At 35.4% G+C, this 17,273-nt stretch overlaps 1 protein-coding gene across 1 annotated transcript in view; it reads left to right on the top strand.

Annotated features, from left to right (window-relative positions):
• LOC150110692 (uncharacterized) overlaps positions 1-17,273 on the top strand; it is a 464,373-nt gene that overhangs the window by 334,184 nt on the left and 112,916 nt on the right. The window contains exons 17-18 of the mRNA XM_090405298.1: positions 4,636-4,858; positions 9,775-9,915. Of these exons, the coding sequence (XP_090261424.1) occupies positions 4,636-4,858; positions 9,775-9,915 (364 nt within the window). The remainder of the gene's footprint in view (positions 1-4,635; positions 4,859-9,774; positions 9,916-17,273) is intronic.

Genomic DNA, 17,273 nt, shown 5'->3' with positions numbered 1-17,273 from the left:
AATTAGAAGAAACACACGTATATTAATTTTGTTTAAATACTGTACTGATGATGTCCTAAGATACTTAGGATGAAATATTTACAATTAAATCATTTTCACTGCAGTTTATACGTGTGTTTCTTCTAATTATGAACGCACCACAGGTTTCGTTATTTGAAAAAGTGTTCTGCAAAATGGTTTCATAAACCCAGCACTCCGTAAGGATAAGTAACTTTTTCGTATTTTAGTTGATAATATTAGGTTAATTTGTTGTATTTTTTGTTTTAAATGGATGTATGATTGCCTGAGTTATTTAGTTTGTAAGTAAACCTTGTATTTTTATTTTATTTTTAAACAAAATCCCGCAAATTCAAATCGTCCACATTGTTGGACGATTTGAATTTGCAGGATTTTGTGCAGCGCAGTGTGTGTGAAATCTATTCATTGAGAAAATTAAAGGATTTGTGGAAGGAAATTGAAACTGGAGAAAGAGTGTGTATTAAATGTTTCAAAACTGAGTGCCTATTAGGTGACCAGAATGCAACAAATGTTAGTAGAGTGGACAAAATTGACGGTAGGATGGACAATATCGGAATTAATGTCGAACATGTGGCCATGGAAATAGGGGAGAATGAAATGGAGATAAATAAAGAAATAGTATGCTTGAATGTGATCCTTAATAGGACGAAGCATGAAATTGAAAAAAAAATGCAGAAGTGGCAAGACATAAGCAGGGCTGATAAGAGAAAGAAGCAGGCAGTCCCAAGTAGTCATAAAGACTGAGCAAACAAAAAAGAAAAACAAGGAGAAAATTACAATTATGTATGGGGACTCAATGATCAGGAGAATACTTAATGAAAGTGTGACAAAATCATGTTTCCCTGGTGCAAAAATTCGCAATATTAGCCACACCGTCTGGATGCAAAAAGGTAAGGCAAAGGAACTGATTCCTTCGTTGGCATAAATGATTTGAGAGGTGAGACGTTATCTATGAGGGAGGATGTAAAGGGTTGATAGAAGAGGTAAAACTTAAGAGCAAGAAGGTGAAGATTGTAAGTCTTCTGCCACACTATTTTAGACGTGAACTGAGGAGGATAGTGTTGATAGCTAATAAATCAGTGTGTAGGTTGTGCAGAAGGAATGATGTAGAATTTCTGGATCTGTGGTCTGTGTTTGATGGAAAGGATTTGTATAATGCTGATGGACTGCCTAAATGGTTTAGGTGTTAGAGCTTTGTTCACTGAGCATGCTGAAATGCAAATTCAGGCAAATGAAGGCACCCATGAGACAAGTGAGTGTGAGAATGACCAAGTGTGTAATGTAGTCTCTCAAGAAAAAATTATGAATAGGGTTCAATTCAGGAAGTAAAGGTGGTTGGAGACCTAAAGGGATGTTGCAGTTTCTATATACTAATGCCAGAAGTATCAAGAACAAGAGGGAGGAGTGTTTGGTATTAGTGAGACTTTGCTAGCAGCAGATGAGGTTGTTACAGGAATAGAATGTGTAGGGTTTAGTGTTTTTCAGGGAAAATAGAGAATATAGGATTGGGATGGATACTGATGATAGCAGATGAATTGCAGCCAAAAAGGAGATAGGTGGAAATGTAGCTGTTCATTTGAAGCAGTCTGGTGTGAGATCAAAGCAGGTAAGACAAAATATACAGTTGGTTGTCGCTATAAGTCAGGGAGTTCCACAGATGATCTGGATGACATGCATTGGCAAATTAGTACAATGAGAACAGGTTGAATGATTATTATGGAGGACTTCAACTATGGAGATATAGACTGGAAGGAAAAAAGATGGCAGGAAGGAAATGGAATTTTTACACCTACTGAGAGATAATTACTTGAAGCAGCTGATGGAGAGGACTAAGGGTGTGAGAGTATTTTACCTAGTCATAGGATCAGAAGAACTATCTATAACCGATGTGGCCACATTGTCTCCAACTGGTGAAAGTGACCATGCAGTCTTGACTTGGGAGATTGTAAAATGTGAGGAATATTCTGTCAAGAAGGGTATATATGTGGAACTACAAGGCAGGTGATTATGACAAGCTTAGGAAGAAGCTTAAATCTGTGCCATGGCATAAAGCACTAAGGTAAGAATGTTACTAGTACATGGGAGATAGTTAAGGGTCATCTAGAGGAAGAAATATTAAATTGTATACCTAAGGAAAGGAGAATTAATCAGATAGGGTTAGATGGATGAGTAATATCATTGCACATCAGCTGCAGAGAAGAAAATGCTGTGGAGGATATATAAAGAGAAAGTTGACCAGGAAACTCACAAACAGTACTAGGCTTAGGCAAGAAAGGTGACCAACATGGCAAAGAAGACAAAATCAGATTAGAGAGAAGAATCTAGCCAAGCAGGCCAATGGAAATCCCAAAGCGTTCTTTGGTTATGTGGCAAGTAAGAGGAAGAATGACTGGAAAATTAACCTTAATGAGTGTTGATGGTCATGGGGTGACAGAAGCAGATGATAGTTGAGTTACTGAGTGACCACTTTGCAAGTGAATACTTTCAAGTAAGATCACTTCTTTAACATATGAGGGTGGGCTGAAAAGTTCTTGGCCTAACAATGAAAAAACGAATTTATAATTTCAAAATTTTTATTTTTCAACATGATCTCCCTTAAGACTAATACATTTATTCCAGCGATGCTCCAGCACCATTATCCCGTCCCTGTAGTGGTTCTCAGTAAAATCTGCAAAATACCCCTCTACAGCTGCAATCATCTCTTGATGTGAAGAAAAATGCTGACCAGCGCAGAAGAGTTTTAGTTCTGGGAAGCGATAGAAGTCTCGGGAATAGGATGGATGTTCCAACAATTCATGGTGCAGATCCCGTAATTTTTCCATTGCCAAAATGCCTTTCTGGGCAGGTGCATTGTCCTGATGAAAGATGATTTTTTTCTTCTGCAAACTAAGTCTTTTCTCATGAATTTTTTCGTCTAGTCTGGTTAAAAGATCGGAATGATATTCCCTGGTTATCGTTTTACCCTTTTCAAGATAATTAATAAACAAAATGCTTTTAGCATCCCAAAACACTTATGCCATGACCTTTCCTGCTAATGGAACCGACTTTGTCTTCTTTGGCGCTGAATAATCATTTTCTGTCCACCGTTTTGACTGCTGTTTGGATTCTGGTGTGTAATAGTGAATCCAAGCCACATCCATAGTAATAAATAGATGCACAAAATCAGTTTTATTCTTGTTAAAATGCTCCAAAGATTTTCATGCAAGTGCATTTTTGATCTGCTGTGAGCAAGTGCGGCACCCATCTTATGCAAAGCTTTTTCATTTGCAATTCTTCATGCAAAATATATCCTACACGTTCTTTTGAAATGCCTATAGTCTAAGCAATTTCACACACTTTGACTCGCTGGTCATCAAATACAATATCATGCATTGATCAGTGATTTCTGGTGGTTTTACACTTTTTGGATGTCCTTCACATGGATCAACTTCAAGGTACGGCCACGTTTCAACTTGGCAATCCATTTCTTAATTGTCGAAAACAAAGGAAAAGTGCCCATAAACTTTTATGAACTTCGAATGAATTTCATTAGGCGTTAAACCTTCTTTTACAAAGAATTTTATAGTGTCAGTCACTATAAAATAAATATAAAAAATATAACCGCACGATACTCAATTTTATCCATTTCAAGGGATACAGACAACACTTTTGCTTCAGACAGGACAGCTGTATAAAACAAACTACTTGATAGAATGACTTGCAATTTCACATGGTCACTTATGACAGGTGTACCAACTTAGAAAAAAAAAAAAAATCTTGCCAATGGTTGAGGCTGAGAACTTTTCAGACCGCCCTTGTAATGTGACTGACACTAATATGGGAACAGAGGTGGATGAATTGGACATTCCTAGGATATTGCATAATGGAAAACACATGAAAGTAAAATGTTTGAGCTATTTAGGCATAATGTTTAGTAAAGATGGCAAATTAAATATGGAAATAGACAACAGAATAAGAAAGCTGATAATTTATATTTATATTTCTTAAATTTATAGAAAAATCACCCAAAACACTAAACTAGCAGTATATTGTTTCAGCCAGTTTAAGTAATGGATCTGAGCGGTAGGTAAGAAATAACAGCTGTTTTAAGGACTAGAGACCATAGATATCAGGAAAATTAAGGGAGTGGCTAGATGGCACTAATAGCAGAATCATATTAAAAATAAATATATTAGGAAGGACATTGTTAGCAGTGTCTAGTTCCGGAATGTGTAAACAGAGGCTAATCTGAGGGTGATGCTGTTATTTAAACAGAATACGGGATGAAAAAGTTATCAAAACAGGTGCTTGATGCCAAAATGGCAGGGAAAAGATTCAGAGGAGGACCTAGATCTATGAATTGATACAGTCAGAAGTACCCTAGAAGTCAGAAATATGAGATCTGACAGTGCTGAAAAGTGGAAAAATTTGGAATAAAATTTGTTGACAGAAGATTAGTAATATAAACTTAATTGTGTAGTACTGTCATAGTATCCTGTACACCCCTTGAGGGGGTACATTTCAGGAAATTGATGATGATTATGCAAATTTCTCTGTGATAGTGTAAATCACTTGAAATATTTTAATTTTTTTTTACAATTCTTAAATTCACCAATAGATTACTTTTCTCTTTTCCAGATACACTGCAATGCAAAGCTGTATCATTCAGATCCAAAGATGGTATAGATGTGTACTGCAGTCTAAAAAACTCCATACCCAGATACATACTTGGATCCGTTTTCAGGCTCATATCAGAGGATTTATTATACGTGCAAAGTTTTCAAGATTAATGAAAGAAAAGAAGCCAGCTTCTATCATTCAGAAGGCATTTTGTGATTATCAGAGTTTGAAGAAGTTAAAGGTATGTGGAAGTTTCAGTAAATTGACCTTTTATTTGGCAAAATTAATTTTCAGTGTCTAAAGTGTTATGGTGCATTTCACTAAACTATCATTTAGTAATGTATGTATTTTAGAGAGAAGTGCTTTACTAATATAACCTTGTAATATTTACCACTAGGGATAAGTTGTTTTGCAGATGAAAATTCCTGTGCATATGTTCTACTGATTTTTGACTAAACAGACTACAACATTCTTCCATTTGATAATAGCACTGTTTAAGGAATTAGATAACAAAAGAGATCTGTAAGTTATTGAACTGTCATGCAGACCACAGACAAGAATATACAAAAGAACATGCAGGTAACTTAGATCTGTACATGAATGCTATGAGTATCAAAAACAAAGGAATAGAGTTTGGTTGCGGTTATTATATTGGGACCTCATGTCATGGGCATTAGGAGACCTGGCTATCAGAAGCAGACATATTGTTATTTGATGCAAAAGTATATCATTTTTAGAAAGGATAGGCAAGATAGGAGTGGAGGGGGGGGGGTGTACTCCAAATGATATCAGATGACTTGAATCCAGTTAGAGTTGAGACCTATGACTGCAATACTAGCAACAGGTTTTCATGTGGCATTGAATTTGAAGCCATCTGGTGTGAGGTGGAGTCTAACTTGATCAAACACATAGTGGGATGTTGTGACCAGGTGAATCAGTTGCTGGTGACAAAGAAAGAAATGCATAACCAAATAAAGACGATGGGTGTGAAAAGAGTAATCATAATGGGGGGGAGGGGGGGCTTTAATTATCCAAACATTGATTGGCTGACTGTGAAATTCAGTATGAAAAATTCATACCAAATATGAATTTTTTTGAGTGTTGCGAGACGGCTTCCTCAAGCAGCATGTGACAAGGAATTTGTGGTCGAAGAGTATTAGATCTGATTATAGTGTCAAAGGGAGTTTCAATTAAAGATGCAACTATTTCTGCTTCTGGTTGGTGACAGTGATCATGTGATATTCACTTAGTAAGTGGCTTAAGTTTATGAATGTTCTGTTCAGAAAAGGGTACATGCTGAACTACAAAGCAGAAAATTATGACCACCTGAGGAGCATGCTGGGTTCTGTACCATGGTATCAGTTGTTGGATAGGAAGGATATCGACAGTGTATGTGGGAAGTGCTTAAAAATATTTAATGATGCAATATCCAAATGTGTCCCTAGAGTTTAAAGAATAAATTGAGTAGGAGTGAAATGGATGTGTAATCTAATTAAGCAAGACATTCATAAGAAATAGACAATGTGGATGGAATACCATGTGCATAAGGATGGTGTCGATTATGATAATTATAAACAGCAGTCCAGAAGAGTCACAACTGTTGTACAAAAATCTAAGTCTGACTATAAGAAGAAACTGGCTCTGCAAGTTAAGTAAGATAACCCAAAAGAATTCTCTCGTTATGATGCAAGTAAAAGAAAGCATGAATTTGAAACAATAACTCTACCGAATGTAGATGGTATGTGGGTGACTGATGCAGAAGTGATTGTGCAACTAATGAGTAGCCATTTTGCTAAATATTTTGCAACATATGCATCATTGAACTCACCACTACCTCTTCACTGGATGAGGAAACTCGCATATGTGGTGGAAGTACTAGAGTTGTTGCACAACTGAATAAGAATTCTGCAATAGGAACTGATGGGATATCAACATGGATGCTAAAAGAATGTTCAACTGAACTGGCTATTCCTTTGACCAGGTTATATAATTTGAGTCTCAGAACAGGAAAGATTCCACAGGAGTGGAAAGAATGTATGGTAATCACATTGCACAAGGGTGGTACCAAGAGCTATGTAACCAATTATCGACCAATCACTAGCTCAGGAGTGATGGTGAAGATTTTGGACAAATTGGTTAGGGCTCTCATTCAGAAATGGGTTGACAGAATCTCTATTTTGTGATGAACAGCATGGGTTTACTAAGGGAAGGTTGTGTTTTAGCAACTTGCTCACATTCTATAATAATGTTACCATTGAACTAGACAAGAGGAATGGATACACCATGATACTTTTGGATTTTGCAAAGGCTTTTGACAGAATACAGCATGGAAGACTGTTGCATAAATTGTGTAACCATTCTTATCCATGCCAATAAACTAATGTCATGGATAAGAGGATGACTAACTGACAAATATCAAAAAGTCATGTATTGGGGTGTGAATCTGCAAGGCTCAAGGTAAACAGTGGTGTGCCTCAAAGATCAGTCCTTGGTTTACTGTTATTCAATCTATACATGAATGATATTAGTAAGGAGTTGACAGGCAACATATGGCTATTTGATGTTGATGCAAAGATAGGTAGGGTTATCAGGAGTGCTGATGATATGCAATACTTGCAGAATTATTTGAATAGGCTGGAATTGCAGGCATGTGAAAATGGCTGTCAGTTTAATGTTAATAAATGTAAGGTTATGCTCTTTGTTATGATTAGATATCCAATGTCATATTATATTTGTGGGATTATGCTAGAAGAAACTGATCAGGCTAATGATCTTGGAGTTCTAGTAGACAGAAAGTGAAGTTCAAGGGTTATATAGCAGAAATTGTAAATACACATCACAGAATAATTGCAATGCTGAAATGAACCTTGACATGATGATAAAGATAAGGAAGTCATTGTCTCTTTACAAGACCTTGATAAGACATCACTTAAACTATTGTATTTAGGTCTGGTTTCTGCTGTGATTCTGATACAGTGAAGAGAATGCAAAGGAGTGTGTCAAAAATGATATCAGGATTGGAATATTAATTATGAAGACAGATTGAGAATTCAGACTAGCAAACAGGAGAAAGAGGAGTAATATGATTGAGAGTTACAAACTTCTGAAAGGTTTATACAGAATTTCAGTAAATGGAATTTTTCATTTTATGAAGTGGGGAGGATGTGAGGGCATCCTTGGAAGTTGAGAATGAATAGTATCAAGAAGAGGGTTGGGGTAGATTTTTCTCTCATAGAGTGATGCGTGATTGGAATGGATTGCCATTAGATCTTGTGTATGCAAGTAGTGTGAATGAATTCAAGAACAGGTATAGCAGTTGGTTTCAATAGTGTGGCTTCCCTCAATGAGTTCCTAACTCCCTCTAGATCTTAATAACAATAATAATATAATTAATTAAAAATAGGTAAAAAATCCTTAAACCCATCCATGGTATAAAGATAGTATAAGTTTACTTAAACTCATGGGTGGGAATATAAAAAACATGCCACATGACATTTGGTAGGATTGTGAACCTGTAATACTTTCTAATTGATGTTCAGATTATTAATAATGGTTGTTAATATGGTGTGTGTGTGTGTGTGTGTGTGAGTGTGAGATATTGATATCAGGGATTGTGTCATTGCAGAGAATTTGTCATATAATGAATTGCTGTGACTTCTGCGATTTAAAACTAGATTTAATTTTATAGCAATAAATAATGAGTTTGTAGCAGTATTTTGGTGATAAAAGAAAAAAAAATTGTACTTAGCCTGGCTGGCTGGCCGAGTGGTCAGTGTATCTGCTCTCCAGCCAAAAGGCTGCGGGTTTTAATCCTGCAGCGAGCATGGATGTTGTGATTGTCTCTGGAAATCTGGTAGTGGTGGGCGGTAGTAGATGCCATTGGTGTAGTTGCGGTCAGTTGGTGGATTGAGTGATGGAGACAAAGTTGTAGAGCAGGTGCCCTCCCTCGATGAGTCTTTGGACTCCCTGGAGGTTTCAAATAATAATAAGTAATAAGTATTTTGTAAAATGGATGTAAACAGTCAAAATTCAAGTAGTACCATATTTTATCTTACAATAAGTAAGAAATAAACAATTGTGAAAAAAAAAATTATAAATACTTATTAGGTATTGCTATCTTCTTACAAAATATGTAGGCACTTTATTAGGTTTATTTTATTCATCTGTATTCAAGGTATTCTGGCACGGTAGCTAAATGGATTTTATTGGAATTTGGAATTACAAAAATTTATCATCTATTCCAGTTTTTGTTTCAGTCTGACCATTTGCAAGCAAACAGAGGGATTAAACATGTTGCAGTAACTCAGCTCTGGCTCCATGGATAGATTTTAATAAAATATGGGATTTAGGATATACACAAAACGATGTCCATGAAGTCCACTTTTGGTTTCAGTTGAATTATTTTTATTGCATTTCAATGAAATTATTCATATTGATATATAATTACACAGTGGCTGGATGGAATTTAGTGCAATTTGCTATTTAGGATCTGTTAAAATTGTTGAGTAATTTTAGTTTTGGACTTCAATCTGTCTGTCTGTAGTGGCAAAACAGATTTATATGCCTAGAGTGAAAAATTGATCAACATGTTATAAGCCAAGTTTTTATAAATTGGTACGTGAAATCTCTACTGCTCATGGAATTTGGCATTGTGACCAAAAAAAACTTTAAAAGTTTATGCAGTGAAAAACTTAGCTTTCAAGTTTCTGTTGGCGCTTTTGTACCTCACATATGATACTCTTATTTCCTTCCTTCCTTGGATATTTTTTGCCACCATTTTATCATTTGTTATGCACCTCATTTAACAATTTTAAACTGAAATCAAAAACATTGTTTTGAATAAAATTTTAATTAAAAATGAAGTTACATTATAATTTGATTCAGTATTTAAATATTATATGTAAATATTTTGAATACTTTGTCAACTTCCTTTCACAAATATGCTTTGATTAATTTATTAAGCTTGCCTTTCTTTGACAGGTCATTCTTCAGATGACAGCTACATTCATAGTGTTTTATAGCAGAATATGTATCATTTAATAGTATTTAATTCTTTTAAAAAAGAGAATTTAAGAGATAAAATTGAACATGCCTGTTATGTGGTCATTTTAAAAAAAAAAAAAATGCATAATCAAAGTGTTAATTTTTTGCTTTCAGGCTGCTCGAGAACAATATTTGAAAAATTTTGCACATGTAGCTCATATTCATCTGAGTGCAATGTATATTCAGCGTGCTTTTCAACAATATAAACTACAAAAGTTAATCAAGTTGCAAACGGATGCTGCCATTGTTATTCAGGTGAAAGAAATATTTCACAAACATTACTTATGATTACTTTGTACAGTATCACAGTTATTATATATATAAATCTTTCACATTCAAATTTTGTTCATATAAGTATATTAAATTTTGTTAAGTCACATTTCTCAATGCATGGATACTGCCATTAGTATATTGTACTTACCTCTTACATGGCGTATTTAGGCTTAGATGTTTACACTCATTAGGTTTAGTGGACTGAATACATCACAGAGAAATGATTAAACACAAGTTTATTTAATAGTTACTATATTTTGTCTTTGTCCAAGAGATATCATCAGGAATACAAACTTAAAATTGTAATAGTACACAAAAAATACACAACAATAAGTGGAAAAACTTAGACTACATACTGAAGTCCTGTGAAGGGCACCCTCTCTCTGGGTTCTGTTGTGCAAGTAGCCTAAGAATTAGTTTCCCAAATCTTGGTAAGCTTAACACAGCCATATTTATTTAGATTAAGTTTGTATTTGTTGCAGTGAAGCATTTAGTTTTTTCCATTTGATTCTTTACAGTGTGTCCAATGCATGACCAGCTATGCCTGATTGACCATAGTTATGGTGGTGGATGTATTTTTTGTGTTCTTCAAGGGAGATATTGACAGATCTCCCAGTTTTACCATAATATGTTTCAAGAACAAACCTTGTCAACACCTGAACAGAGAGGGGAAGGGAGTGAATTTTTAGGAGGATGGATAAGGGCAGCCAGCTTCAGAGGAAGTTTGAAAGCAGTGCAGAGTTCATATTTCTTTAAAGTTCTGGCTATTTTTTTTTTTTTTTTCTGAGGTGTTCCACATATAAGGAATACTAATGGCATCACTGTAATCTGTATGTAATTTTTTTTTTTTTTTCGTGTCCTCATGGTTAGCCTAGTGGTTGTGCACTTTGCAACCATATGCCTAGGGAAGGGTAATAATAAATTTAGTTTAATCCTTTATCCAAGTGTAAGCAAACAAAGTTTATGCCTGAAGTATCTTCAGGACTGCAGCAACTCGTGGTAAAAGTGGACCAAGATCTCATCCCTACTTGTCTTAGTATCTCCCATAATGCAAAGGCACATCTCCTTGCAGACATGTATAATGCTATGCCTGGGGAAGGAGTGTCCTAAGTTTGATTCCCGTCAGAGATGTGAGGAGCTTAAGGATCTTCCTCAGCCATAGCCAAGTTAGCCAGTCTTGGGTGTAGACTGCAGGGTTTTTCCCCAGTTTATCCTGGGGTTTTTCCTCCTGCAAAGCAGGCAAACCTGCCCCGTGAGCACACATTTCGACAGACATGGGATACTACTGGGAATAAGGAGCAACCAACTTATTCTGCAGGATTATCAGTTACATTTTACTGCGTAAGGAAGCTTACCCAGTAAAATGTGTAGGCCTGCTCGAAAGTGCAACATATGATACTAAATTTAGTTTAATCCTTTATCCAAGTAAGCAACCAAAGTGTGCGCCTCAAGTATCTTGAGGATGAGGAGCCATTGGACAGAAAAGTCTGATGAATAAAAGAGAGTTCAGCTAAGGGAAACTTAGTTGGAACAGAGGTTGAAAGCTTTGTGAATAAGTGTTGTACTAGCACCATATTGTTTGGGGTGGGATTGATTGATTGATTTGGGGTTTTATAGTGTAAGGACAGCAAAGGTCATACTGCACCAAGACACAGGTTACAGTAGTACACAGTGTTGATAGCTAAATAAGTAAATAAATAGTTACAAGAAGGTAAATTAGTAAACAATGTAAAATATATGTACAAAGTTATAAGAAGATAAGTAAATAAAGTGTGTGTGTACATAGTTTAGTATCTACATGGTATCTACATATAAACAAATTCATAATCAATTGTCTTTGAATAAATAAATGTTTTATGAAAATCTAAAAATGTCATGCAGTCTCTCTGAGTCTGATAACATCTGGCTGAGTGTTAGAGCTCGGCCATATAAGTAAAAATGTCATTTCTCATGTGAAGCCTTCGCACTCCACCAGAATATGACTAATGGTAAGACAGGTGTTTCATGTCTCATGTAACACCCATGACCTATGAGAGCCTAACAAGAACAACTTCCTCTCTTTTGTTTCTACGTTGACTATACTGCCAGTGCTTAATTTTAGGCTTAATCTCATGCAACTTGTTCATCAGTGCTTCCTGCCAGGAGTATTGATATTGAACTTGAACTTTCATTTTATAACCTGTGTGTGTAGTCAGTATAAAGGACTGGTAAACAGTATGTTGAGAAAGCATGAGCTGATCTAGCAGCTGCATCTGCGATGTCATTTCCCTAAATTTCAATGTGGCTGTGGGAATCCAACACAACCGACATTGAAATGAAGGATCTTTGTTTTGTACAAGAGTTGAAGCACCTCACCAAGCATTGGATGTGGATTATACACTGGGGATGAGATGGCTTGTAAAGAACTCAGTCTGTATAAATTATACATTTTTTGGTCTGAGTGTTCTTTGATATGCAAGCTGAATGGCGTGCAACTCAGCTGTATGGTTACTGCAGTTGAGTGGGATCTGGTTGGAGATCGTAATGTTAGGAAACAAAACAGCACAGCCAACAGAGCTCTCTGATCTTGAACCATCATTATAGATGGACAAGAAATCAGAATGGGCTGCTCTGTGAATTGAACAATTGAAGGTAGACAGATGAGGGTGTATGAGATTTCTGTACTTGACAAAGTGAGAGGTTGTAGGATGAGGTGCAAGCCTGCCATGGAGGAATGCCATTTTGTTTGGCACAGGTAATGTTGTCAACACTCATTCCAATAGCTTCCATAGCCTCTTTAACTTGCATACCAAAAGGACGGATGGCAGTCTGATGTGTATGACATAGGACCTGCCAATGTAGAGAAAAGAGACTAGTCCATATAGGGTAATCTGGAAAAAACTTTATTTTAGGGCATAATTAAAAGAAAAATGTTTTCATCTAAGTGATAGAGGAGGTTCATTTGATTGGGTGATGTGCAAAAAGCACTGGTAGCTAATTGGATGCCCTGGATTGGGTCCAGCCACCAGCACGTACTCTCCCTTGCAGAACTGTAAACCTGAGACCCATAATCAAGCTTTGAACATAGAAGTACACGATAAATGTGCAGCAAGGAACATTGATCAGTGCCCTGTTCAGTAGAGGATAGAATGCAGCGGATGTTCAATGCTTTATTGCACTTATCTTGAAGATGACGAATGTGTGTAAAGAAAGTGAGCTTTCTATCAAAGATGAATCCCAAAAACTTAGCCTCTGAAACTACAAGAATCATAGTTTGTTCCATTATGATAGTTATTATTTGGTCCTTTTCACTAAAATCGATAGATAATATTGGATTTATTGGACCATGGTTTTGATAAACATTTATACAATCGTCGACTAGTTTTGCCAGCTGTGTCTGTCTGGCTTTGTCAAGACGAGAAAGGTTATACTAATATTAAATGCAAAAACAAAAGAATGCAGTAACGACTTAAAAAACAGTTAAACAAATTGGAGAGCACCCATGACATCAAAAGCATAAAGCGTGAAGACTTAGTTATTGTTATTAAGTCGCGTTTTATAATTTTTCGCATAATTTAGTTCTGCTAGACTTAATGAATTTAATAGATTTTTCCAAATGTCTTTTAATATTATTCTCTAGTTTCTATTGAGGTTTTCCTGTCCATAGGACAACTGCAGCTTCTTTAAAGGTTCTACTTCTGTAATCCTCTTCGATATATGGCATGGAGCTGTTGTGCCAATTCTATTGAATGGTTTGAAGTTGAGAAATGATGTGCTCACCCTGAGGTGTCTGTTCTGTTATTATTGATATCTCCTAGGCTTCGCGAAGTTTGGCCTATGTAAGTCAGTCCACATGTACATGGTATGCTGTAAACACCTGCATATTTGTAGAAAGCTATCCTTAAGGGATCTTAATAACTGTCCTGTAGTTATCGTAGGTTTAAAAACAACTCTGATGTTAAAAGGCTTCATAATTCTTACTATTTTGGTGGAGACTGAGCCAGCATAGGGTATGACGATGGATGATACGTAAATGACAATAACAATAACGTAAATGACAATAGCAATGACTAAGTCTTCACGCTTTATCCTTTTGATATCACTTGTGCTCTCCAATTTGTTTAACTGTTTTTTAAGTCGTTACTGCATTCTTTTGTTTTTGCATTTATATGAGTATAACCTTTCTTGTCTTGACAAAGCCAGACAGACACAGCTGGCGAAACTAGTCGACGATATGTATAAATGTTTATCAAAACTATGGTCCAATAAATCCAATATTATGTATCAATTTTAGTTTGTCCCATTTTTAAATCAGGATTGGAGTGGAAAGTTTGTTTCCAGCAGAAGTGCACACAGATGGTTTTTTGGCAGATAACTTGAACCCATGACAAAGATCCCATGATGAGAGACAATTGATTGCTTTTGAAGTTGTCTTTCAATGCCCCTCATATTGCAGGAGTGACAGTAAATTATGAAATCATTGACAAAAAAAAACGCAATTGCCTACTGTGGAAGGAAGCTGTTCAGTATTTTAGTTCACTTTAATAGCAAAAAGGTTTAGGCTTTGAAGAAACCTCTCTTCTTGATGATATGGATGAGATAACATGCTTCCCACTTGGACTTGGAACACATGGATGGATAGAGTTCTTAATAAAATCAAGAAGGTGTCTAAGATTAAACAAGTCTTTTAAGATGCCATATCTCCAGGCTGTCATAGGCTTTTTCCATGTCAAAGAACACTGAAACCACATATTCTCATTTCAGGAAAGCATTTCTTATACAGGTTTCTAAATGAACCAAATGTTGATTGGTGTCTATAAAAGCATTGGAAAGAATTGTGTCTTGGAAAGTTTCTTGCTTTCTAAGTACCAGAAAAGCCTTGCTTATACCATTTTTTTCAAGACCTTACAAAGACAGCTAGTTAGAGCAATGGGATGATAATTGTTGGCCTGGACTGGGTCCTTGCTTAGCTTTGGGATCATGTCCACACAATTCATTGTAGGAAGTGACTATGTATCACCTATGGTTATTTTTATAGTAACCAGTTTGGCCACATCTCTTGGTTACACACATTGTGCTTTTCCTTCTAATCTATTTCTATTTTCTGTTTTTTATTCCTATTATCTATTATCCTATTTTCATTTGCAGTACTTGAGTGTTAATAATAAAAATTTTATTCATTCATTCATTTTCAGATATTTCAATTACATTTTCTATCCACACCAGAAAATTAATTATAAATAAATTCATTTTGTCTATTTTCTTATTGCTTTAGGTTGATTATTCCAAACCTTGTTTTCTTTGCTTGGCACCAGTTGTTTTAGCAGATAATAAACAGTTCAAATTATTTTAATTTTTACAAATAGATTTCATGTTATCTTTTCATAATATTATTTACTGTGTTCTTCTATCCCCTAAAACTAAATCTCAATTATTACACTGATTGTTGCCATTTCTGAAATCTGAGATCTTTAATAACATATATAATAATCCTTTCTAGTTACTAGACAGTAATCCTTAGATACACTAGACAATGATCTTAACATCACCAGGCTGAAAGCTACGTGAGATTATTCATCATGATTGTGATCTTTAAGAAGAAACAATTCTCAGAAGTTTCACTAAAGAGCTACAAGCAATAATCTAGTTTAAGTCAGAAATTTCCAGTTCCATTCTTTTGAATAATTCTGAGAATTGTTTCTTTAAGAAGAAACAATTTTATAGGTGATAAATAGTAATTCTTTTTCTTTTTATAGGTGGATGCAGTAATTTTGTAAATTAATTCCACATTATTATCCCAAACCTCACAAAATTTCTGATTCATAAATTTCACTATTCTTATTATAAAAAAAAATTATAAATGATCTGAAGCAGTTGCTTTGTATCTGTGATGTTCTGAATCACCTTCTGGGAAGAAAAAGTGCAGCTACGTTGCACAGTTGTTCCACTGTTTTTTTGGTGGGTGGATGGGTGGTGTATATTTTTTTATGGCTACTACTGACGAAAGGCTGTACAGCTATAGTACTGATGTATTATAGCTGTAAACAATGGGCTGGCTAGGAAATGTTTTTTAACATTTTGGTTGTTTACTTTTCGTTGTAATTTTGATTCATTTTTATCTGGTCTGGAAAACCTGCTCTAGAGACGACCAAACAGGAAACTTTCTCAAGCCACTCCTGCTGCCTTTTTACATTTCAGGCTTTTGATGGCTTTTTCTACTTCAAGTATGGATATGTATTCTGATTGCATGCCTGGTCAGTGTTTTTTACCACTGTGTTGTCACTGATTGTTTCATTTAGCAATTTTTCAAAGTAATTACTACATACATCAAGGATATCTTTTGCTCCAGTTTTCATGTCACCTTTATCATCTCTAATTCCTTTTACAGCACTCTTTCCTCCAGAAATGGAGGAAAAGAGTGCTGTAAAGGTCCATTTTTGTTTTGTCTGTATTTATGGTCATGCTGTATTCTTTAGCTGTATTGTTTAGTTTGGTTATTAGGTTCACCATTTTTTCTTTTTGTCTGCTATCATTGCAATGTCATCTGCGTATTTTATGTTATTAAGGTTATAACCATTTAGGTTGACCCCTTTTTGTCCTTCCAAGGTTTGGTTAACCATATCCTCTAGGTAGATGTTAAAAAGGTGTGGGGGGGGGGTTACTCTTTTACTGATGTTTATTTTATCTGTTGTTATACTATTGAATTTAATTATTGCTTCTGTGAGATTATAATATTTTTCTAAAAAGTTTAGGGTATCTTCATCGATTTGTTTCTATTTTAATAAGGTTACTCTGTTTATTGAGTCGAATGCCTGTTTAAATTCTATAAAACAGTAATAGATATTTTTGTTATGTTCCCAGTATAATTTTGCTAGTCTTTGTATTATGAAGATATGATCCAGCATGGAGCGATTCTTTCTGAAGCCTGCCATATAAGATCATTCTTCACTAAGGATGATCTCGTATGTGCTCTTTATTCTGTTCTGTAAGACTCTTGTAAATATTTTGTAAACATGGCTGAGTAATGTGATTGGTCTGTACTTTTTACAATTTTTCTTATCACCTTTCTCATAAACTGGTATGATAATTCCTGTTCTCCAATCATCTAGTATTTCTCCTGATTTAAAGACTTTGTTGAAAAGTGTGGTAAGGAATTTTAAAGTTGTTTGCTTTCCTTCTTTCCAGAGTTCTGTTGGAATTTGGTCTATCTCTGGTGCTTTGTCAGATTTCATTTGCTTTAGCATTCTCCACTTCCGATGGAAGAATCATTAAGGTGTCATGTCAACTGTTAGTGTGGGCTTTGTTATTAGATAGTTATTGCTTTCATTCTTAAAGGTTTCTTGATAGTGTTCCATCCATAT

Source organism: Typopeltis vanoorti, chromosome 1 (assembly GCF_054136105.1).
Source record: "Typopeltis vanoorti isolate ZY-2024b chromosome 1, IOZ_Tvanoo_1.0, whole genome shotgun sequence".
Classification (NCBI taxonomy): domain Eukaryota; kingdom Metazoa; phylum Arthropoda; class Arachnida; order Uropygi; family Thelyphonidae; genus Typopeltis; species Typopeltis vanoorti.
The sequence above is the reverse complement of the archived record's forward strand: the minus strand, read 5'-3'. Positions and strand labels throughout refer to the sequence as shown.